The following is a 25,436-nucleotide window of genomic DNA, read 5'->3' as shown; positions in this document are numbered from 1 at the left end:
TGTTTTTTTAAGCGTGAACAAGCTTCTCAGGCGTTTCCTCGTGTTGCTCTATCATGCATAGGAACTATCGTGTAGTCTCGTCCGTTGTCGGAAGCTAAACAGTTGTGCACACTTGGATCTAGCTCTCCTTAACGTTAAAATTGAATTTTCTCGTTTTTTACTCGCTGACCTTCTTTGTATACTATGTTATTTTACACTGTGTAACACCAGCCTTCAGCCAATGTACATGTCTTAACGAGTGTTTAAAATGGCGGCTCTAAAATCATGACTCTACGCGTGTTGTTGTTAGTATTAAAGGCTAACACGCTGCCATGCTGCCTACCAGCAGCCAATGAGAGACTCGGAGGGGGATTTGCTACCACACAGTATTGTGGGTATTCTAAATAAATATAATTTATAATTATTTAACTGTTTATAAAGGCTTTTATCATCGGGACAGTTGTCATACCAATGCTGTGTATTTAATCGTCGATAGAATGATGTTAAAATGTATTTATTGTGAGAAATATTCTCTTATGATGCGTTTAAAAATGTTATTATATCTTACAATTGCAGATAAATGTACATATTTTCATAATGTGGCTGTTATACTGTGTAGTCCGTTGCTGAGGCGTTTAGATTTACTTTGTCGTGTTTTTAGTTCTGTAGTAAAAACAAATGTGTGTGCGTTGTTGGATGCAGCACCGTGACAGTGAAGCCCGGGTTCGTCATACTAGTAGTAGGGCAAGAGCAGTGTAGAAGTTAAGACTATACTTTCAGGGATCATTTCTATAGTTTCTGACTTGAGAAATGTGTTTCTAAAGTGACTGGTCTCGCTAACCACGATGAAGAGTCGGTGATACTCTTTCCTGAGCGCGAAGCGGGCAGAGAGACTTGATTCACTTCACATGCTCTCTGCTTTTGATGACCGTTCACTGTCTCCTCGGGGGCAATGAGGGAAAGAGTATGATCAGAGTGGTAGTGCTTAACTGTGAAAAATAAAGACAATCAATTTAAATGGTGACGCCATTGCCATTAGACTTAAATATTGGTACATGCAGTTGTTAAATGAGCTTCTGATTGGATGTTTTGTACGAAGCACCGATGTCTAAAAAGGCTTCAGTACGCATTTCATTTTGCCACGTTATTTCAATGGGACTTTGAATTTGTATTCTACTGTACTCTCTTATTACTTACTCTATGTTGGGCTAATAAAATATGGTGGTGAAACCAGCAATAATAACAATACTATCAGTTACTGTGAGTATATTTGCAGTTATAAAATATGTACTTTTAAATGCAGGACTTTTACTTTGAAATATTTTTGATAATCCAGGACACCACCACTGTCCATCAAGACTTATTAAGAATATTTTTTTTTCAAAAAGTGGAGAGTAACAAACCCCCTTTACTCCTTTTTTTATTTATTTATTATTTTTGCACAACGATTAATAGTTAGATACAGATAGTACATGTATCTATTTTTTCGCGATTGAATAACTTTCTTTAAGTTCCTTTTTAGCTCTCATAATCATGTGTTCAGATGCTTGGGCATTCTTTCCAGTACATGTAAAAAGATGGAAATGACATTGTTGGAACAGCTTGGCATGAAAACCACCCGCAATATAAATCACAGTTTATTGCTGCGTTTACTGGTAAATGTTGTGAGTGTTCGTGATTTGTTGTCGGGCTTATTGCCAAGGAGATGCATGATGAACTAACATTATTTCCCCAGGCTTGAATGGTTTATACGGGTTTTTTTGTGTGTGTGTGTGTGGGTTTGTCTGCGGAGCTTTTTGTTGGTTGCCCAGAGTAGGCGTGTTTTCACTCCACCTGCCAAGAAGTCCACTGGGACAAATTCCGCTCTGCTGGCCTGGAGAAACACTCACAACTTTAATAAAAAAAGCTCCAGTGGGTTTCTTCTCCCTTTGAATGGCGTTGGTGTTGAACCGTTCACTCCTCGGTGTCAGTGATTGACGTGAGAAGCGGGAGGAGGCTCCGCTCCGGTCCCGCAGACTCAGCCCAGCCTGCATGGTAGCGTTCATGCGGTCACAGACTTCAGGGGCAGAGCAATTAAGTCTGATCTTGTCGGCGGCGGAGGATAAACTGTGTTTTTAAAGCGTTTCTTTCGGACCTCTTGGGAGTTTTACATTTCATCTTCATAAACTGGATAACTCTGAGTTAACGCAGCGTTGTTGGCCCGGAGGAAACATGACACACAAATGATGTTTAACATTTCTATAGATGCAGGTTCATTCTCTAACAATTTGGAGGACTTCGACTCCATCCGCAGTGTTCTCCTTTACAGGTTAGTAAAGCCCTCCTTTCTTTATTTATATAGTTTGTGTGTAAACTATCGTGCTTTTGTTTGACCGGAGGCACTTTTGCTGAATACCGGAGGGGATTTAAAAACCTCGTGCAAGTTTGCAGGGAGGGGAAACTAAAATAAAAGCACATGCGTTTAGTTTATTGGTTATTGCATCCTCTATTCCACATTTTTCTGGGGTCATTTAATTGTTGTGAGATTTAGAAGTCAGCGTGGTTCTCGTATATTTTACCCCTCATGATAACAATCTTATTTTGCATTTTGAAATGTTTTTACAGCGTGTTTTTTCTAATGACATGTCGTATATCACCCCTAGTATTTGTTTATGTAGCTTAAACTTAATTAAACACTGCTTTGGATATATTATGAGCAGTTGTGTGGTTACTACATTATTAATCGGGAGGAGAGTCTCCCCCATGCCGGACAGCGAAGCTTCTGCGTTGTTAGGGGCAACTGCACCGCCGACCAATCACAGTGGGCGTTTCCTTGACACGTGACAAAGCCAGGGAGCGCGTCGGTTGCTTCCAACATGGCGAGCGAGTAGCGCCGTTTGTTTTGCTAAAAGAAAAAAAAAAGTTGAGCTTTTAAAGACGCGTTTCGTGTTTACGTGAGGAATAAAACATTTTGTAATTAAATGGCCGCCTCAAACGCCCGCACGTGTACCGGGGGAAATCTTTGTAGCGGTAAAACGGAGGAAGATGGTGCCGTGCATGGCGACCGTAGTGACTGTAAATCCACATCATCGAGTTTCAACAGCTCCGACTTCTCTGAGTAAGATGAAATTTGACTCCGTGATTACAAACTAAAACAACAACAAAAAAACGCTTGCACAGATATAAAAAAGCCCGTGACGCAGCTTAATTGTATGAGACGAGTCTGGTTGAAAAGGGGAGAGCTGCAGAAAAGTTTGCGTGGAGGAGATGCTGTAACTTGACACTTAAACAGTCGTTTTGATGTTTCACATTGCGGATTTAAAACGCAGACTGTGGTGTGTTGATGCTTTAGGCACTTTATTAAGGCAAGGCTAATTTATTTGTACAGCAAAATTAAACAAGGTAATTCAGAGTGCTTTACATAAAACATTGTAAATAAACGCATATGAAATTACATTTAAAAACATTGGACAAGTAAAATCATTAACATTTTTTAAAAAGTGTTGGAAAACATATAAAATGACATTTGACTAATATCAGCACAAGATCATTGAAAGCATTAATTGTCAATTAAGTCTAATTTTCAAGACACGTAATGGAAGTTAGAGTGTAGTACAGGCAGTTTAAAGATATGTTTTGTTTACTGAAAAGCAGTGGCAAACAGAAAAGTTCGACACATTAACACATTTAATCTAAAAATAGTTGTTTTGTTTTGTGAAACCAAACCAGTACGTTTCCATCTCTCCTTCCTTGTGCTTTTCATAGCTTTTGGGGAGTGTTTTCAATTTGGGAGGTAAACCTTCATAAATAATTGTATGCTTCTTGCCCATCCTCAGTAAATTTATGGATATCGCATGACTCGTCACAGCTACTTACCACAGGTTCTTCAAAGCAGGTTTAAAAGGAGAGAAACCAAAAGGCAAAATATCTCCTTGCTCGTCCCACCCTTTTGCCCAAGCATGTGATTACGCTTTCTACATATAGTAGTTATTAGTTTAGCTTTTTTTTCTCATTACAATATAGAAATGGGTAATAACTGATAAAAGTAAATTATAAAGGCAAAAATATATTTTGAGTTAACTGTGTATTTTTTCTTTCTTTTTTGTGACAGAAATAATTAATAATAATCATAAGGATATAAAAGCAAGTTAGTAGAAGCATTTACTGTACATTTCACTCATTAAAATTGTGCTTCTTAGCTTTAGTACAGTTTCTTAGACCAGAAAAGACAACATCTAAACTCTGTTGTGATTAATATCCGTAAATATTAGTCTCTACACATACAACTTTACCATCTCGCTTCAGTTTCATACCAGCCTTCCTTTGATACTAGTGTGTTTCAATGCTCAGTCTGTTTTCTTTCAGTGACTTGGAACCAGAATGGCTGGATGACATCCAAAAGAATGGTGAGCTTTTCTACCTGGAGCTGAGTGAGGGTGAAGAGGAGGCTGCACTGGCCCAAGCCACCGCCTGTCAAGGTGTGGCCACTAATCATGTTCGTTTTAGCGAAAAGGAGGCCGAGGTCATTACAGAGCAAAACAAGAAGCAGCGATGCGGTTCACGGACAAAAGGTGAGCCCACGCTTAAAAGGCTTGCCAGGATCCTGAGGAGGAAACGTCGGCCATCTCAGCGCAGAGGAGGAGGGAAGGATGGGGGTAAAGACGGTTCGACTCCAGCTTCCATCCTGAAGAACCAGCCAGGTCAAAGACAGGGTGTGACGGTTCAGCAGCAGCTGAAGGAAGTGTGTGTCTACCTCAATCCTAAACGTCTAGTAGGTTCATCAACACCTCTGTCTGACAGTGGAGGCCTGCTGGAAGCGCTGCTGGGGGTGATGCATCGCCCCTCCTGGAGCAGAGGACAGGCGGACCGTGCAGTCATCCGACAGGAGGAAAGACTGACTGTTCATGGATTAATACCCAACAGCCCGGCCATCAAATGTGGCCAAATCCTCATTGGTAATATAACTCCAACAGTTAGCTGTTATTAACCATTATATAAAACTGCCAAAAATATTATCAGAATAAAATTCAGTGATCTTCTTAAATATCATCCCAGTATTTTCTATACAGCTGTCTAATACTACACCAGTTTAGTCTGGAGAAAAGTCTGGCTGCACAATTAACATTCAGGAGAGGTAAAGAGCAATATGTTCATTAATTACGCCTCAGATTAATCTCATATTCATTGATGGCATGCATTTTTTTCAGTGATGTAGAGGATACAATTGTTTGTTTTTTTAAATATCTTTGACATTGTGCAGAAAACACTTTCTCCATCCTTAAAAAAGACCCATTTGCCCTCAGGACAGGGAAAATGCAGCATTTCTGATTTAAATAACCGGCACTGACTCATTAATTTCCACTCCACACAAATACCCTGCCAAAACATGGGCTACAATTGTTACAACACAGTCTTATTTCTAAAGAAAAGAGTCCAAAGCCTAATTAATGAGCGTCATGTACAACACCATTAAGTCAGTAACTGTCACCATACAGCCAAGTACTTAACTGGATGAACTCTGATTTGATGTGGTTGTTATTAATCTGAAGCAATGTACTTCAACAACCAGGTCTTCATCATGTTGTGTAGATATAGCCAAATTCTTACAGTGCTTTGAATCCATAGTAACAACAACAAAGTGATACAAATCATTATCATAGTTTCACTTTTGTGTTAGCTCTTGTTAAATATCCGTAGGATGTTTAATAGCTACTTCTCATGGCCAACTCTTAGCAGGATGTATACTCAGTCCTAGAGAAACTTTTGTTACAGTTTTGTAGAGTAAATGAAATGCAGGTCTGGTTCTGTAGAAATGATAATCTGTCTTTTTCAAAAGCTCGGCTTCTCTGAAGAAATTTTCTACTATCAGGGCTAATGATCGGACAGCTTTCAGTAGCAGACGGAGGAACGCCAGTCGCGCTTCACCACAAATGACTACCCACATGAGTTACTGTTTAGAGAAGCTTTTATGCCGCACAGCTACATGCTTAAACAATTAGAGTGGTTAAATACCTGAAATCGCTCTGTTACTAAGATGGGGGTTCAGCCTCCCTGCACATAAAGCAGGTGAAGCTCTTTACTGGCCGTTTACTGGGTCTATACAGCCAAGGGAATAGGTCAGAAGCAATGTTGCAAATTATTACAATCAATCAGTACAATACAATCAACTTGCCAGAGTGCACCAAAAAATGAAGGCACGCGGCTTCATTATAGTAACTAAATGATTGAATTTTGTTGGAATTCATTCCCTTTCATGTGGACATGATTATGTTCCCCTGTGCATCAGGAGAATCTGCTGATTTTCATTACTGTCAGATCCACGGAGCGTTTCCACTATCGGTTCTCAATTCTAATATATTTCTTAGTCCCAAGGTGTGTGGAAAACCTGATTTAACATGGGATTATGGTTGAGAGAATGACATTAGCAGCCACAGGTTGAGGACCAGATTTTCTTCCCATGTTGTTTCATCTGTTCAGCTTTAGGTTGAAAATCTGACTATAGATCTGTTTTTTTATAGCTTCTGTATTCTCAATACTATTTAATCTATTATTAACAGAGATTGTATTAAGTAACAAAGTATTTGATACTTTTGACAACCTTATGTGGGACTGTAAAACATACACTAATAACCATAAGCATTACTTATTTTCTATTAACTGTTTGACCCAGATGTGCAACTGATAAATGTTCCTTTTCTCCCTGCGTGCTGTGTTCAGGGGATGTTCTTGTAGCAGTGGACGATGTGGACGTCACCTCTGAAAACATCGAGAGGGTTCTGTCCTGCATCCCAGGACCAACACAGGTAAGTGTGTGTAAATCTGCCAAATAAAGGCTCAGTAACAGTCTCTAGTTTGTCTTTGGAATCAATATTTATAGCCAACAATACTGGGAGCCATTTTTTTGAGGACCACAACATGAGTGTTCTCTTCTTTTTTTTGTGAGGCAGCATTTACAACTTCAAGATCCTGGCTTGTCACAAACTGCAAACTCGGATAGTAAACATAGACATGAAATTACTTTGAACGCATGTGTTCTTCTAAGCTGCTAAAATGTGTATAGAAAGCAGAAGTCAGTGCCGGTTAACATCAGAAAACCCTCAATTACTGAGAAACGATCCTTTTGATCGGCAGCTTAAAAAATTCCACAGTCTGTGCCTCAGTCGAGCCTTTTCACCAAAAAGCAGACCATCAAAAAGAAGGAATTTCCAAATGACAGAGTTTGTACGGGTTGATGGCAAACACGGCGGATAGACGTGACTGTGGTGCGACTCTTTTTTCAGTGCCACAGGAAGCTGTTGTGGGATTGGAAGCTCAGCTGATTAGAAGATGTAGTCGGAAACTAAATTACATTGCAGGGAAAGAGCGGGGGAGATTTTGGGGAAAAATAAAAGGTTTCCTCAGGCACTACAATGACTCCAAAAAAAAACTGGAAATAGAGTTGTATTGCTGACAGAATGATTGTTTTGTGTTAGTGAGTGCACGCTTGTGTGTGTGTGTTGGAGGATGGTCTTTCTGTGTGGGCACGTAGACAGTACCTATTATGTTTGGAGAAACAAATATTAGTGTAAAGTCAGTCCACCGTGCCCTTTGCTAACCCTTACAGCCAAACAAGCCTCAGTTTGTGTGCATCATTGTGTGTGTCCATCTATAAGCGAGTGCTAAATGACTGACATCAACAGACTGGAATTCCAGTGAGAGCACACTCCAGTCTAACCACATCCTTATTATTTATGATGAGAGAAAGTGCTGCAGTTAGCCCACTCAGCCTCTTTACCCAGTGATTTCTCAGATTTAGGGTTTGCCTATTTGAAAATCTTCTACCGTTCTTTTACTCCTGAATTGGATTCTCTCGGCTCAATCTAATCCAAACTACTTTTTTCCTTTTTCGTGAATCCCAATAGAGGATATCAATTTCACAATTTCTACCTATCACTTCCAGGACTGAGAGAACGAGTCAGAGTCACCAATTGAAAGGTACATCACATGGTGTTCTACCGCTCCTCGACTCTTCTTTAATAATACCCCTCAGATGGCTGGCAGCCCAGATGCAGGCGCCTGATGGGGAGGCGAGTGGCCTGTGGTTAGTACTGACAGACCTTGGAGAGTTCTGGGAGCGATCGTTGGATTAGAAAAATACAGTTTCAACATTTTTGACTGGGGAATGTGATATTTAGTATGGACCATATGACCTAGGACTGCCCATGTTTTTGGAAAGTAATGACCACAGCACCTCATTTATTTCTTTGAGCGCACTAAATGGCTGTCTTAGGTTCATGGCAGTCACAAGCTGGATCATCTATTTAAAAAATAACTATTTGTCTTAAACAGTATAAGCAGTTATAGAGTCATATTCAGTGAATGGCATATTTCACATTCTGTGTTAGGAGTCAAAAACTAAAATGTAGTTTGGGCGTGTCCAGTTAAGATGTAGTGGTTGAAACTTATACCTGGATCTGCAGGGTCCCCAGTGGTTTGAGGTCAAATCCCAGCAGAACCTCCACTGTTCTCACCACCTTTTTACTTTTTCATTAAATGTTTCAGTCAGGGGACACTCCTCAGACCTACTGTATTGTATTTATAGGATATTCCTTTTGTGTCCCCTTGGGTTAAACAACTTTATTTCTAATAGAAATAAAACCTGCATCAAACCCAAAGCCATTTAAGGGTGGTTGTACAGACTAGAGATGCTGACGTTATTGAGTGAATCATGCATTGGTCGGATATGAAAGGTCCAAACTTCCAAATACCTGGTAGGAGTGTAAGAAAATATAGAAACAGTTGAATATTGCAATATGAAGTTTTCTGATGCTGTTTAAATTTTTAACACGCATTTGTGTTTAAAAAAAACTCTGACTGTAGATAGCAGTGTTATTCTTTTAAACTTTAGGATCCAGTTTCTACTTTTCACATCTGGACGCAGGTTCTTTTTTTTTTTTTTCAATCAACATGACCTCCATACTCAGCCTCTCAGCGCTGACAGGTTTTAGCTCAGAGTCAGCACAATGGGCCTCCTTCACCAACCGTTCTTAAGAATAGTTTTCTTCTGAAAAGCTTTAAAATGTTTTCTTATTTGGGATTTGCTCTCAGGTAAGAACAGAATCTACGCACACTGAAGAGCACTCTTACTACATTTGAGTGCTGACATTTAGGCAAAACAGAGTTATTGCATTTCCCCTTGTACAATATTGAATGATGTCAATTGCATTGACATTTTAAGCATTTATAATATTTTTAAATATTTATTTTTATTATTTTACATAGCAAAATGTTGTTTTAAATCAAATAAACAGTAATAGAACTGAAGAGTGACAGGGAAAAGGGGGAAGGGAGAGGACAACAGGCGGCAAAGAGCTGGACTCGAACCTCTGACGTAGCAGTAAGAATTCATCCTGAAGCACAGGCTTTGCCAGACGAGCTTAATAGATACAGATGATATCTGAGGCAGGGTTTTTTATTAATATCTACTACTATCTCTGCTAAATTTGACAGCTGTTTTGCTGTTCACTTCCTGCAAAAGCAACTCCATTTCCCAGCAGCTTTAGTTGGATTTTGTTTTACATTTGGAGTCCGGTGCTCCCTTCTCTTTGAGGCTTTCATTTGGGCATTTTTGACTTTATTCTCTCAGCTTTTGTTTTCCTTTTCTGTGTGTGGCTGTTTGCACTAGGTCTTGCGGTCTCATACCCTTTTATGGGGATTAGCGGGTCATTTATGCTTATTAGGATAATCTAGCACACGCTTTTAAATTTATGAGGAAATGGGATTCACAAATGTAGGAACAGAAATATTCAGCGGTTTAAGAACACGTCATGAATCTGACATAGACTTCTCTGAAGAACAAGTTTAAGAAACATTGTAGGAAGATATTGGTGAATGAGGCCCAATGTGTGAACAGGTATGCCACCATAGTGTGTAAACAATGTACACTGAATCTATAAAGGGAATTATTTATTGCTTTGTTGTTGTATGTTTCAATCAATTATGTGCAAGTTTCAAATATATAATGTGTGGGATTTATTTACAGAATGCATGAAAATCTAAACAATCTAAATTTGTCAGTTCTTTGACTACACACTAGATATAATCTGACGTAGTGTATAAGATTTAAATGTAGATTTGATGGATTGTTTTAACAACCACGCCACAGTTGTAGTTTCTCATCCTTCTGCGCATCTTGACTGCATGTGTTTCCGTGTGCGTGCTTGTTGGATTCTGTGCAGCTCTTTTTTTGTTTCCATTGTGACTTTCTATGAATGGCAGTGTAAAATAGAGAGCTGGAGTATGGAAAGTTTAAAAAAAAATACTGCATGAACAACAGAAGATAGGCTGTCTGTTGTCTTGCCACTGTTTCGTTGGGTTGCAGAGGTCTGGTTTTAATTTAGTCAAACACGCTCAGACAAGCACACACACACACACACACACACACACACAGACTGCTATTTGTTATGCTGCGGTTAGGTCTGGATGTTGGTGTCACTTTCTCTCTGACATTCACCATCCTGATTTTCCCTTTTCTGCCTTTCCCTGAATGACTGTAATAATTGAAATTTTCTCCCCTTGGAAGCATGCCATGCATACACACCTCCATTTTCCTACAACACCCACATGAGCACTGATAATATTTCTTGCCAACTATAATCATGTGGAGCTGTAGTGGCTGATCTTTTTTTTTAGAAATGAATGAAAACTCTGAGGGACCGGTAGGCAGACTGATATTATATTTTTGTCTCTCCTTTTCTTGTCCCAATCTTCTGTCTTCTTTTACAAAAACCATCTAACCAACCCATTCCTTTCTTATTTTTCTTCTCTTCCTGCCACCTCCTCCAGGTGAGGCTGACGTTGGAGACAGTGGCTCAGGTAGACGGCAGCAGTGCTAGCGACACTTCATCAGTCCGTAAGACGAAGGCCTCTCCTCCAGTTAGCCAGCTGGTGCGTCTGCTGTGGGGGGAAGACACCGCCGAACTTCAGATGTCCATAGGACACATCCCGCACATTGTCATGTATCTCACGCTTAAACTGGACTCAACATCACCGCAGGACGAGGTCAGTTGTTTTTTGTTTTTTTTTTACAGACAATTACGAAGAACACCACAAACTTTTATGAGAATAAAGACTTTTGTCTTAACTTCAATTTAAACCTCAGCTTAGTCATTTTGACCAAAGTCCTAAGAAATAAAATTCATGAACTGAAAGAGTCCTTCAGCGCACTGTTTTCCATTGCGTCTTAAGCCACCGCAAATATTATGCTAATTAGTCAGTTGACATTAAAAAGTGACGGCTGGAAGCAATTTAACGTGCAGCAAAACAGCTTCAACAATGGTGCAATAAATAGTGACGGCTATTTTTTTATGCAATACCACAACACAATAAACAATGACGTTGTTGAGGTTACATTGTTTAGGGTTGCATCTCACTTTAATTTCATTATCGATGCATCTGCCCATTATTATTCAACTTTTGGAGAAACACAACCTGATGTCACGCTGCGGTGGCCAATATCATCAGACTTATCTTGTCCGTTTTTAGACGGTGTGAGAGTCCTGTATAGTCAACAGTAGACATCTTTGCCTCTGTCACTGACACAAGAGTCTTTAAAAACTATGAGGAAGAGAAAAAAAACAAGCGCTGGAGTTTGTGCAAAGATTATCGGAGGAATGAGCTTTGTGCTGGAGCTTGTTGCAGGAAACACTGCAACAAGCTCCAGCACCAAGCTCATTCCTCCGGTGTTTTTTCTTTCTCTCTTTCTACATGAAATTAAGCTGTCTTCAAGTGCGGTTGAATGATCTGATGGAAAACAATAGCCTAAGCGTGAAATATAAAACCTACTTCAGCTATATCAGGGGTTAAAGAACACAACAGGACGTCACACAAACAGTGACACTGCCAGACCACCTGGTGGCAATTCAGTGGTACTGCAGGAGGCTATGTGAATACAGCCATAGGAGTAAATAGCACAGCAGTGGGCGTGAACGTTCAAAACCACACCCAGTTGCTATTGCCGTGGAGTCTCTGTGGCGCAATTGGTTAGCGCGTTCGGCTGTTAACCGAAAGGTTGGTGGTTCAAGCCCACCCAGGGACGATTACTTATTGTTTTTTACATATTTACATACTGTAAATGAGTAATCTTTTCCCTGTGATCATGGGTAAGGGTCAGACGCATTCCTATGATTAGAAAGGCATGGCAAGAGAACTAAATTTAGAAAAGCAGAGACTTCCTCAGGCAGACACAGGCTGTTATAAAGGAGCAACATTGAGGGAGCAGGGAAAAGAGCAAGCATGACACCATGGCATTCAGAGGTGCAGTGGGTGCTGACTGTGGACAAATAAAACCTAAATATTAGTAAATTTAACAGAAATAGAAATGACGGCAAAAAAAAACAGGACATAAAGGTTGATATCTAAACCCTGGATAACCACATGTTTTTCCATCCGTCTGGAAAGATATTGGGTCTTGTGGAAACCTGATCATGACTTTGTGGTCAACTGCACACTGACTCTTAGCAGCCCTATAAACACTGGATATGAAATATTGAACTATACAGAGGTGTATTCTAATAATAGAGTGTTGAGAATGACCTGAGTCGTGAAGGAAATCCCAGGTCCAGGAGTGGAAAGCTTTCTCTGAATTTCTCAGATGTGAGTCAGACTCTTACAGAAAGCTACTGCTCTGGACGGTTTCCAACACCTTCGGGCGCCACTAAGAGAAAACAGAATGAGAGATGCCTCAGACGCTCTTCTCTGAGCACAGATCCTGTCATTTTAAGGCTGTCAATTTTTTTAGGGTGAGTTCACACGTGCTGTTTGGGTTAAGTGCAACAGTCTATTAACAAAATAATATTACTTCCTTTTTTAAATTGGATCCATGCTCGGGACTCTGTGATTTATATCTTTTTATATTCACTTGCAGTGAAGTGTTAATCCCAGAGTGTGTTTCTTTGTTAAACTAAACTGCAAACTACACTAATTTCCTGACCAACACCTCCTACACTATAATCACATTTTCCCTTTGGAGCACTATTGGCAGGTTGATGTTTTCTTTATGGTTGTTCTTCAAGGTTCTGCAGTTCCTTTTTTGTGAATCGGAAAACCAGATTTTGTTTTTACACGACCTAAACTGCAGTGGAGAGTACGGGTTGTCAGCACAGTGGTTGATTTTCTAAATGACAGTGTCGTGCAAGACCAACAACTTTGATTTATGTCAGTCCTTTGATTGCAGGGCAGCAGAAATTAGAGCGGTTCAGTGGTGGTTCAGAGTTTTTTTTGCTTGTATGTACAGAGAAGATGTACCTGAAATGTTGCTTGTTCTTTGTTTCTTTGTTTTCTTTGTTTCTTTGTTTCTTTGTTTTGGTTGGCCAGGCTACAAGGCCCCCATTCATTCAAGGTTTTTATCCCCTCACCCACCAGTCTGTCCTCTTATCCGCCCTGTATCCTTTAAAAGTGCCAGCATATCACAAACAGTACACTGATCTGCCCGGGGCGTCTCCGCTTTGTAGTTGGTTCTAATCATTATATATAGTTTGGTTGAAAACTATTTGAAAATGTGTGCACAACCATTTCCCAGAGCACAGATGAGAGTTCCTCCGAGCTGAAGTCGAATTCCTGTATTTCCTGAATGTGCTTCTCTCACTCTGGAAAGTCAAACGTGAAATATTTTAGTAACATTCATTCGAGAGTGGGTTGGAGACAGTAAAACTGAACCAAACTAACATCGTTGATGTGACAGAAACATCCAGTGATTCATCTTTTCATTCTTTTTATGACACAGAGCAACACTTAATTAGATGTTCCCGTGTTTGTGCAGGAGGAGATCTTGTACCAGTACCCGCTGTCTGAAGCATCCAGCCAGCTGAAAGGAGTGCGGGGAATCTTCCTCACTCTGTGTGACATGCTGGAGAACGTCACAGGAGGGCAGATACTCAGGTAGGGAAAGCAACCTGGAGAAAAAATAGCAATGCAACCTTTTTAAAAATCACTATCTATAACTGCAAGATGCTTTGCTTTAAACATTTTTATCAGTTCAGGATGTCTTCCTAAATGTCATGACATAAAAATCATGTTTTTTTTGGTCCATTAATATTAGAAAATAGTGAAAAACTCTCATCACAAGTTCTCTGAACATGACAGAGTTCCTAAAGTTCGATTGTTTTAAAATGCAATATATCACATTGCTTACAGTATCTCAATATATTTAATCGTAAGCCCAATCATGTGTCGCCAGATTATTGCTAACACACAGCCCTACTTCAAATATATTTCTTTGTCTGGCAGACAATGTGAGACCAAGAAAAGCAGTAATTCTGCTTGAAACTGCATTTAAACATTTAACTGATTATCAAAGTTATGTATTTTTGACTGAATTATAAGCTGACAAATCGTTTTAGCTTTAGTTGGTGCGCAGGTGACGGCTTTGAACCCATAATGATGTTCTTGTACTGTAGTCGCTAGATTGCTTTAATAGATTATGTTGGTTGTATGTGATATCAATGATACTGTAAAGTATTAACTTTTCTCAAAATCAAGACCACATTGTCTCTGTCAGTGCTCGTTGCTTCATGAGGAGGATGTGGGGATATTCTGTGCCGTTTTCAGAGCATTTTTTTTCTTCATCCTTGTTTCAAACCCTATCAAAATGAATGTGATGATGATACATTCTCACAGTATTTTTGTTGCAGCTTCCTCAAAATCTTTTCTGCCAGTACCCCGCTGGGTGTTTTGAATATCAATACAGTTGAGTTTAAAACAACAGTGAGCTGCGAGAGAACGTTCTCTGACAGGGGAAGCTGTTGTGTGTTAAAAATATAACAGTTGCATTGTATTCATGTCAACCGCACCCCTCTCTGTGTGCTATTTGTCATTAGATGTCGCACTTTAACTGTCTCTGTCTCCTCTCCCCAGTTCTTCTCTCCTGCTCGGAAAACAGCTGGTACACGTGGGCTACTGGAAGGAAAGCAACAACCTGTTGGTCATCGGCCTTCCTGCTGAGAGGTAAAGGGAGGCAGCATCAAACACATGCTGCATGCAGATTATTACACTGTGAGATAGCTCCACCTCATTTAAGTTGAAGTGCAGCCTTTGCCAGCGGAGAAAAGTAGACTTTTCTGAGCATGACGTGTGCTCAAGAAATGAACAAATTCTTTTGTCAAAGAGGAAACATTTAAGTGAGATTTAAGAGCGCGATCTGTAAAAACAATTTCAGTGTGCACATGTGCTTCCTTTTGTCCTTTTCTTTACAGGAAGAATACCTCTTTAAGGAGCATATGGTTGTTCATGAGATGAGTCATATTACCCACCTTTTCAGCTTTTTAGCAACCAGGTCAACGCGATCAATCATCATCACGGTTGAGACAAAATCTCATTCATGCTTAAAAGCACATACACGGATTTTAGACGAAACACCCGCGTGTAGAAAAAACAATAACCTATGAAATGTTTTTGCTTGACGGCTCCTGGCCGTTAGTCCAAATATTTGATGAACAGCAGATCTGCTGAAGCTGAAGTTTATTCACGTCTGTGTTTGACATTTTTCCGTTTCCCTCCAGAGTTCCACTGCTGTATCTGCAGACGGTGGTGGGAGACGTGGTCCGGACACTAAAAGTGATGTACGGCTCCTTAGACAGGTGGGTCGGTCTTTGCTTTCCTGTGGTCCCACTGAGAGAGCTGGTTGAAAAGTCCCCTTTCTGGCTGTTGTTTTAATGCTAAATGCAAAATATACTGAAATCAAAATGATGTGTTTCACCAATTCAAAGCAAAAGGAAATTTTCCAGCTGGATTTTACACAAAGTCTTCATTGCCTCACTCTCTTAACCCCCCTTTCTTTGCTCCTAGATATCTTTCCCATCTATTTATTTTTTCTTGAAATGTTATCCTTCTTCTGTAGTTGTATGAATAATCTTTACGTGTTATAATGTCATGACACTCATTTGTCATTTTTGTGTCATCCGCAGTGCGTTCTGTAAGGCGGACCATGCTCCCAGGTTGGACCACTTCTTCTGCCTGTTCTTCCAGCAGCTCATCCAGCCTTCTCGCTTGAGGGAGGGCTCCTCTAGCCCGACCCCCGACATCTCAGGGACCCTTTTTCTCGACGGACTGCCTGCTGTCCGATGGCTCACGCTGCCTCCACAAATCAAGGTGCATTTCTGTCTGTGTGTGAGAAGACTGAAGAATATATTTATATATATTTAATCTAATTTAGTATTGGATTAGATATAGATACAGTAATAACGGCTACTCGTATATCACAGTGTCTCTGTTGTTGTGAAGTTGAATGTGATAATGTTGTCACAAATGTAGCTCTGGTGCCCTCTAGTGTCCACTGTTGAAAATGCCACGATACATAACTCAGAATTAGCTGAAAATGTAATAATATTGGAGCAAAGACTAAAGATAACGCTACAAGAAAAAGCACATACACAAGATACATTTAATATCTTCGCCATGCTAATAACTAAATGCTATTGTATCTGATTTTCCCGTCCACAGATGGAGGTGGATACAGTTCTTTCTGATTTTGAGTCGTCTGATTTTGGAGAAATGGTGAGAAAACACACCAGTGCTGCTGTGTTAAAGTATAAAGTACTTTTAAATGTGTACCACCTGTTAGGCGTGGACATTTGGCTTAACAAAAGAGACGATTATAGAAACTTAATTCAGTCTACAATTTATTTCACTCACAAATTATTGGTCACTTCCTCCAATAACTCTATTTGTTTGCTTTCTTTCATTAAAAAAATAAATCTTTATCTTTATTTCTTTGTCAGTCGGAGGACTTTTTTGGCCTGAGGCGTCTCTACGTCATTCTTGGCTCCTGTTTGTTCTACAAGGTAGGTGTCTCAGTGAAAGCACACATACTAGTGGCCTTGTCATGTGGAACATTAAGAAAAGATTTGTCCGGCTTTTTCTAATTGTTACATTTAGAGGTTTTAATTTTAATTCACAATGCTGGTTTCAAGCCCTCAAACACTAAAAATGTGTCTAAATTATCCACCCTCCAGTCCTACCTGATCGCCAACCATCTCCCTAAAGAGGACCTGCTGGACGTGTGCCTGTACTGCCAGCACTACTGCCTGCTGCCGCTGGCGTCCGAGCAGCGGGTTGGTCAGCTGGTCATCTGGAGGGAGGTGTTTCCCCAGCAGAGGGCTAACAGCATGAGCAACGTAGCTCCGGGCTACAGCCAGCCTGAAGGACGGCACTTCCTTCTCATAGTTGGTCTAGTAAGGAGGCGAATCATCATCGGGATCGTTGTCCACATCATTGCCCAAAATCTATATAGAGTAATATTCATTTTACAAATAATATATTTCTCTGTTTGTATTTCTCTATCTTTCCAATTCAGAAACACTTCATGCAGTGTGTGCTGTTGGAGGCAGGTGGCTGTGCTTCAACAGCTTTGGGCTCTCCAGGACCGGATTGTGTTTACGTCGATCAGGTCCTACTTTTACTACTGCCTACTAGGTTCACTACAAAGTAAATTCCAAAAATATTTGACATACTTCTGCATCCTGGAGCAATAAATACTCTCTCTACCGTCAGAGATCAAACCAAGGTCTTCCGCGGGACAGGTGGAGATACTGTCCACTATACTTACAAGGAAGCGATAAAGCCCTTGCGCTGAATAGAAGTTTTTGTAAGCATATCTTACGAAAAATCATAAGTCATATTATAGTTTGTGGAAAAAATCATAGTATGAAAAAGCCATCCAACCAAGCAAGAGCTGTGTCTGGATTCTCGGCAGTAAGTCGGATTCGTTCCCGATGGGGGTTGACCTCCGCCAGGGCTGCGCTTTGTCACCAATCCTGTTTGTGATATTCATGAACAGGATATCAAGGCGTAGTCGTGGTAGGGAGGGGTTGCAGATCGATGGCTGGTGATCTCAGCTCTGCTTTTTGCAGATGATGTGGTCCTGGTGGCATCATCGGTCAGTGACCTTCAGCTCTCACTGGATCGGTTCGCAGCCGAGTATTAAACAGCCAGTGGATGCTTACTTCGGGGTAGGGAATGAGTTCTTTACCCCCAAGTGAAGGAGTTCAAGTACCTTGGGGTCTTGTTCGCGAGTGGGGGAACAATGGAGTGAGAGTTTGGCCGGAGAATAGGAGCAGCGGGGCAGTATTGTATTTGCTTTACTGCACCATTGTGACGAAAAGAGAGCTGAGCCGGAAGGCAAAGCTCTCAATCTACCAGTCAAACTTCCTTTCTACCCTCACCTATGGTCAAGAACAAGATCGCGGGTAAAAGCGGCTGAAATGGGTTTTCTCAGGAGGGTGGCTGGCGTCTCACTTAGAGACAGGGTGAGAAGTTCAGCCATCCGTAGGAGCTCAGAGTAGAGCCGCTGCTCCTTTGCTTTGAAAGAAGCCAGTTGAGGTGGTTTTGGCATTTAGTAATGATGCCCCCTGTGGCCTTTTTTATACAAACTATAATATGACTTTACAACTTAATGCTATAAATATGACCAGGTCCTACTTTTACTAAAGTGGAAAAGTAAATTTCAAACATATTTGACATACTTCTGCATCCTGGAGCAATAAATACTCCCCGTCGGGGAATCGAACCCCGGTCTTCCGCGTGACAGGCGGAGATACTGTCCACTATACTAACGAGGAAGGATATACATGATTTTGGTGCTTCAATTTTTATTTTTTCATGAACAGATCAGCTGTAAATCAGGGTTTGTAGTAGAAGTAGTAGTAGTAGTTGTTGTTGTAGTACCTGGCGGGTGATGGTACACAGCTGTTCAAACACGCTCAGGAGATCCTCTACAGCTTCATTGGTCCACTCCTTTGAGTTCTCACAACAGGTTTAGGAAGTTTAAGTTTCTGCCAGTATGCAAGAATCAGGTGAACCATAGCGTGGTCAGAGTAGGCCAGTGCACGCGTCCGTAACCCACGTCTGCGGAGCCGCACAAGCGCACCGGCTCGTCTTCCCCTCCTGGGTTGTTTCACTGCATGAGCAAAGGTGGGGACTTCTGTGGAGAAAGAGCTTCGAGTAGTATCACAAAACACCGAATTAGATAACAAAACAGGAAAGACCATACTTTAAGTTTTCCCAACTCAGCTCATGCAGTGTGTGCTTGTGCTTCAACAGGACCTGATAGATCAAATGACCCCCTAAAGGAAATTCTTAACATATTTAACATACTTTTGCCTCTTGGTGCAATGAATACTTAACTTACCTAATAAAGACATACCATACAAAGATATTTTTGACACATACATCTTAAAAATGCAATAAACACTCCCCGTCGGGGAATCGAACCCCGGTCTTCCGCGTGACAGGCGGAGATACTGTCCACTATACTAACGAGGAAGGCTGAAGATTGGTAAAAGACGTGGCTTCTTCATTTTTCCCTTTCCTACTACAGGTGAAGGCTACTTTGCTGCAGTTGGAGGTGTTGGAGGCAGGTATTGAGGAGCGTCTGAATGCTCCACCTGCTCTCTGCCTGTCCTGTGCTGACTGGTTCCTGCCTGCTGCCACGACCCGTGACCAGCTAGATAACCTTGCCTCTTCCTCGCCTGTCTTCAGCAAGTTAGCCGGAGCAGTTAAAGGCTCCTCCACAGGATCCAGAGGCCGCAGTCTGTTCGGTGAAAATGCCCGGAGGTCAAGCCCCCAGAGGAGCCTCTCAGACAGCGGGAGTGAGGGACCGTTGGATGCTGGGTCATCAATGGCTCAAGGCCTCAGTCCACATTCCACCCCAGACTCCGGGAGAAAGCTGGGGGGGCGTCGGGACTCGCTGGGGTCTGATGGAAGTGGAGGTGGCGGGGGCCTTTTCAAGGTACAGTTGTTGAGCCTATGTCTGTTCTTGTGTGGTTGTTTCTTTGTCAAACTTTTGGCAGGTTAAGGCATTTATGAGAGGGAAACTCATTTTAAGAACAACATATTTAAAAATGTTGATGAGATCAAAATAGGATGAACTAGAGAATAGGCCGAGAAAATTAGAGAAGCGACAACTAAAAGATGAGGACAAAGGCTTGAAAAAACAGATTAAAGAAGTAAAAGTTTGAATAAATAATATTGTGAACGATGAATTGGAAAATAAATTGAGATTTAGTAAGCAAAGCTTTTATGAGTCAGACCCAAAAGCAACAAAAATTCCAACTAAACGCCTTAGGCTTTATGCAGTACATAAAGTTAGAGAATAACAATAACTTGTGAACCAGATGCAATCCATAAAATTTTGCAAGTTTACTATGAAACTCTTTATTTGCAGCCCAAAACTGTAGATGGAGAAAACATTATACAATATTTGTCATCATTAGACCGCCCCTCCAAAGGGAAACTTCAAAACGATAAATGATTTGCTCCCATCACGAAAAAAGAACTTGACATGGCTATCAGTAAACTGAAAGCAAATAAATGCCCTGGAAGTGATGGCTTCCTGCATTAATGCTGTAAGATTTTGAAAAAGGACATTGCTCCTAATATGTTAGATTAATTTAATTGGACTCTATTAAAAGCTGTGGCACTACCATCATGGAAAGAGGCAGTGATATCAGTAATTCCAAAAGAAGGGAAGAATGAAGAAAATTGTGAATCATATCGTCTAATCTCTATATTGAATGTAGATAACAAGTCGTTTACATCTATTATTTCTAAAAGAATTGAGCATCTCCTGCTCGACTTAATCAATGAGGATCAGACAGGGTCTATAAAAAGGATGCCAACATTAGACGAACCTGTGACATCATAGAACAGATTAATAAAAAAGGGTGGTACTGGCCAGTTTAGACGCAGAAAGGGCCTTTTATAGGGTCTGTTGGCCCTTTCTGTATCGAGTGCTAGAGAGGGATGGCTTCAATGGTCAATTTGTTCGGTGCATGCAGGAACATTACAGGGACTCAACTGCTAGAATAAAAATCAGCTTTAGGCCATACAGAGACACCCACCAGGGTTGCTGTCTTAGCCCTGCACTTCTTGCGATATTCATAGGGCCCCTAGCATAAGACGAAATAAAGAGCTGAGAGGAATCTGCATAGCAAATGAGGACCATATAATAGGACTCTTTGCAGATGACATTATTATCTATCTCCAAAATCCTAATCCAACACCCCTGAAACTCATGTCAACTTTAGATGAGTATGGTCAAAAGTCAAGGATATAAATTGAACATAGCTAAGACACAAATACTCTCTTTTAATTACACACCAAGTTATGATATTAGGCTGAAATATAAAGTGAAGTGGGAAGCAACATCAACAACATACCTAGGAGTGTTAATTAGTCAGAAACTCAATAAAATATCTGAAATAATCTACAAAATAATAAATGATAAGATCCAGGAAGACATTTAGAAATGTTCAACACTTAAATAAAAAGTAAAAAAAATAATAATAAATTCAAACGTCTTTTTTAACCACTAATACTGCTGAAAATGACACCAAACCTCTGCAGCAGCATGAGAAGAGTCCCTACACATAAAACAAAGCACCAATGGGCTCCTTCCTTTTGGATTGACTTTGGTAATCCACTTTAATGGACTTGACTATGAGAGGAGCTGGTACAGGGGCCAGTGGTTAAAAAGGCCGTTTTAATGCCTTCACCGTTCTGCCCCGAAGCTAATCAGTGTTAGCCACATCTGGCTGTTAGCGACTCTCCCGGATTTCTCAGTTATTAGTTGTTATTCGAAATCAAACTGCCCCAATGGCTTATTAGATGAGTGTCAGTGCCGAAAAAGACCATTTTTCGCCAGAATTACACTTTAATTTTGCAATTCAAAAAGGTTATGTATTTCCAACCCTTATGTCTAAGAAAAGCAGATTTTATTAGACTCTATTCTTGTCATATATTTAAATATTATAGTGCATATTGTAATGTTCTGACCAAGGCTTGTTGCACGCTTTGATCAGATTCCCAGGAAGAAGCGCCCAAACCCATTCTACCTCGGCACCCTGAAGAAGACCCTGACTGAAAAGGAGACAGAGGAGATGTACAACATCATGAAGTGGGTGTTTCAGTCTAACTGCATATATAATAAACATTAGCTGGAACTTGCTACAGCTAAGAACCTAAATCTTCTCTTTCTAACAGACTGACTTCAGGTGCAGAGAACACCTTGTTCCACTACGTCCTGATGGAAACTGTTCAGGGGATCTTCATCGCTCCGACTCACAGAGAAGTGGCTCAGCTCAGTGGCTCCATTCACCCACAGCTCATCAGCAACTTCCACCACTGCTGCCTCTCCATACGGGCTGCGTTTCAGCAGAGCCTGCCAGCCAGGGTGAGTCTGGGTTTATTCATTTATAACTGTGTAAAGTCTCCACTTCAGACCATGTGTCGCCTATTAGGACTTCTTTTCAACTCACTGGCATGTTGGCAAACTGTACTGTGACTTTAATGATTCGTTTTTCAAGTATTAAGTAATTAACTGACAGAGTATAAAAAAAATACTTTTCATTGTATACCATACAATTCCCTTTTTCTTTATATAAAACATAATAATTGCAATCAACTCAATTCTCCCTATTGGGGAATCGAACCCCAATCTTCTGCGCGACATACTATACATTGACTTTTTGGTTTTTGGCGCATTTTTTGGAAAAACTTTTCTTGACTTTCTTCGACAAGTTATGCATTTTCTGGACATTTTATATTTGGACTTTTTTTTTTTTTAACTTTTTCAACATATTAATCTTTTTTATGGCGTATTTTTTCGGACACATCTTCTTTGTCTTTTCCTGACTTTTTTCGACAAATTATACCGAGACAGTTTTGGACATTTTATATTTTGACTTTTTTGAGATACTGTAATATCATGCTAAGACTTTTTTCCTCTACAATATGACTTTTTGTGACGTTCCAGACAACTATTTTCCATGATAACATACCATACAAAGATATTTTTGAGACATACATCGTAAAAATGCAATAAACACTCCCCGTCGGGGAATCGAACCCCGGTCTTCCGCGTGACAGGCGGAGATACTGTCCACTATACTAACGAGGAAGGCTGCTTACGATATTTTCCGATTTTTTTTTTTTTTTTCATTTTGACATTGGTGGCATCATCGGTCAGTGACCTTCAGCTCTCACTGGATCGGTTCGCAGCCGAGTATTAAACAGCCAGTGGATGCTTACTTCGGGGTAGGGAATGAGTTCTTTACCCCTAAGTGAAGGAGTTCAAGTATCTTGGGGTCTTGTTCGTGAGTGAGGGAACAATGGAGTGAGAGTTTGGCCGGCGCAGCGGGGCAGTATTTTTTTTGCTTTACTGCACCATTGTGACGAAAAGAGAGCTGGGCCGGAAGGCAAAGCTCTCAATCTATCTGGCAAACTTCCTTTCTACCCTCACCTATGGTCAAGAACAAGATTGCGCGTACAAGCGGCTGAAATGGGTTTTCTCAGGAGGGTGGCTGGCGTCTCACTTAGGGCGCACTCACACTGTCCTTCCGCACCGCGACCCGGGTTTTAGGGTACTTGTCCCCCCTCCCTCTCCCCCCGCGCCCCTGCCCAGTTTTTACTCTCACTGCCAGGGCCTCGGCCAATACTTCTTGCTGTCCATACGACATCACGCCGTAACACGTCACACGCCTTGATCGTGTGTGTGTGGCTTTGTTTACAAATCTTTCCACAGACCTCGGAGTTTTTGTGCGTCTTGTCGACTGTTTTTGAATATTTTCATCCGACCAAAGCTGCAGTAAACACTCCACCTCCGCATCACACCAACGTGAACCTTTCACCGCCATTGTTGTTGTTGTTAAATGTCCGCGCATGGTCCGTCCTTCTATTTACTATGTCCGAACAGGCGCACATAACGCTACTGCCGTAGGGCTCGTGCTTGTGCTCGTGCTCGTACACGTGCGCACGCTCGTGCTCGTACATGTGCAAACGGCTCTGCTAAAGCCCACCTCTTTCAAGTGGGCCGTGGGCGGCCCGCTGTCGGCTGTTATGCGCGGAACGGGTGCACTCACACTGCTTAAACGTACTAGGCTTTAGCTGAAAAAACGGTTTTGGCCCGGGACAGAACGACAGTGTGAGTGCGCCCTTAGAGACAGGGTGAGAAGTTCAGCCATCCGTGAGGAACTCAGAGTAGAGCCGCTGCTCCTTTGCTTTGAAAGAAGCCAGTTGAGGTGGTTTTGGCATCTAGTAAGGATGCCCCCATGACCAGGTCCTACTTTTACTAAATAAAAAAGTAAATTCCAGACATATTTGATATATTTCTGCGTCCTGGAACAATAAATACTCCCCGTCGGGGAATCGAACCCCGGTCTTCCGCGTGACAGGCGGAGATACTGTCCACTATACTAACGAGGAAGGCTGCTTATAATTCCGCACAAATATTTTTTTTTTTTTTCATTTTAACTTTTTAACATAAAGTAGTATGATTTTTTTCCTAATTGTTAGTGTGTTCTCTCTTGCAGGGGCGTCGGGCTGCAGACCGGCCCCAGGTAGGTGGTTGGGGTCTGGGTCCAGTGAAGGAACATGGAGTCCTGTTTCAATGCAAACCTGAGAACTGGACTGACCAGAGGAAACCTGCTCCCACTATGACGTACTGGGTTATAGGGTACGTAAGTTTTAAACAGTTTTATCCACAAGCCACATTTTTTTTAATTATTGGGGAGGGACCTGATATTTTTACAGAAATAAACGTCCGGTGACGTTTAGTTCTTCACTAGTGGAAGTACGTGTTGTTCAAGAAGCAGGGAATGCAACCATTCAGGTATAACAGTTATGAGCTACACACAGTTGCATTGTAGACAGTTATAACTATGCTTTAGAACCCCTAAGGTAACAGAATATGTACATTTTGGTTTGCTTCTTCTCCTCTTAGTTGTCCGAGTAAATTCATTTGTATTTTAGTACAAATTTCTGCTGCTAAATGTCTTTTTTAGCATTGACATAACTGCAAAATCAAAGGCTTTTCCTCAAGTCCGGGTCCTTTTTTTCTTCTTTCCAGGCGGATGTTGCTTGAACCCGTCCCTCAGGAATTCTACGTGTGTTTCCATGACTCGGTGGCAGAGGTTCCCGTAGAGATGGCCTTCAGACTCTCCTTCGGCCTGGCCTTGTGATTATTAGACCTGTTGCAATGACGGACACACAAACTACAACGTTGCTTGTCACATCTGTTGCTAGTGGAAAACACCAGAGGGCAACAGATGCTTTTCTGCAGATAAACAGTTTGACTGTTGCCTTTCAGATGTGATAAGCAAGTAGCAGTGAATTCAAACCAGTTGACTTTTTTGCCTTGTTGCTCATCATAGATGTGTGCAAAGGTCCTCTTGGATCTGAAACGCCCCTCAGTCACTTTGGTGTAAACCTTTGAGAAGAGAAGACAAAACTTCCCGGTGAGTGTTTCTGAGCTGGACCAATAAAAACTACGCCGCTGCACACATCTCCGTGCTGGCAGAGCAGGTTGTATTGATATTTTCACACTTTGTATTGTGCTGGAAAGACATTTCATCTGTGACTTAATTTAAGATGTACAGTTTTGTATGGCAATCGAATAATTTGATACAAAATTGAAATTAAAGAACCGATACAGTCTGTTGTTTATTCTA

At 41.1% G+C, this 25,436-nt stretch overlaps 1 protein-coding gene across 1 annotated transcript; it reads left to right on the top strand.

Moving 5' to 3' along the window:
• Positions 1-1,996: 1,996 nt before the first annotated feature.
• intu (inturned planar cell polarity protein) lies at positions 1,997-25,416 on the top strand. Its single transcript, XM_083937465.1, has 17 exons — positions 1,997-2,287; positions 4,324-4,913; positions 6,676-6,761; positions 10,783-10,998; positions 13,757-13,875; positions 14,851-14,940; positions 15,495-15,572; positions 15,900-16,083; positions 16,435-16,488; positions 16,713-16,775; positions 16,947-17,165; positions 17,288-17,380; positions 19,310-19,720; positions 21,792-21,886; positions 21,973-22,162; positions 24,300-24,442; positions 24,836-25,416. Exons 1-17 carry the CDS (start codon positions 2,202-2,204, stop codon positions 24,945-24,947), a joined length of 2,829 nt encoding a protein of 942 aa, XP_083793591.1. The 5' UTR covers positions 1,997-2,201; the 3' UTR covers positions 24,948-25,416.
• Positions 25,417-25,436: the final 20 nt, after the last annotated feature.

The sequence above is a fragment of the Echiichthys vipera genome, assembly GCF_963691815.1.
Source record: "Echiichthys vipera genome assembly, chromosome: 22".
NCBI classification, from domain to species: Eukaryota; Metazoa; Chordata; class Actinopteri; order Perciformes; family Trachinidae; genus Echiichthys; species Echiichthys vipera.
This window is presented reverse-complemented; position numbering and strand designations above follow the sequence as displayed.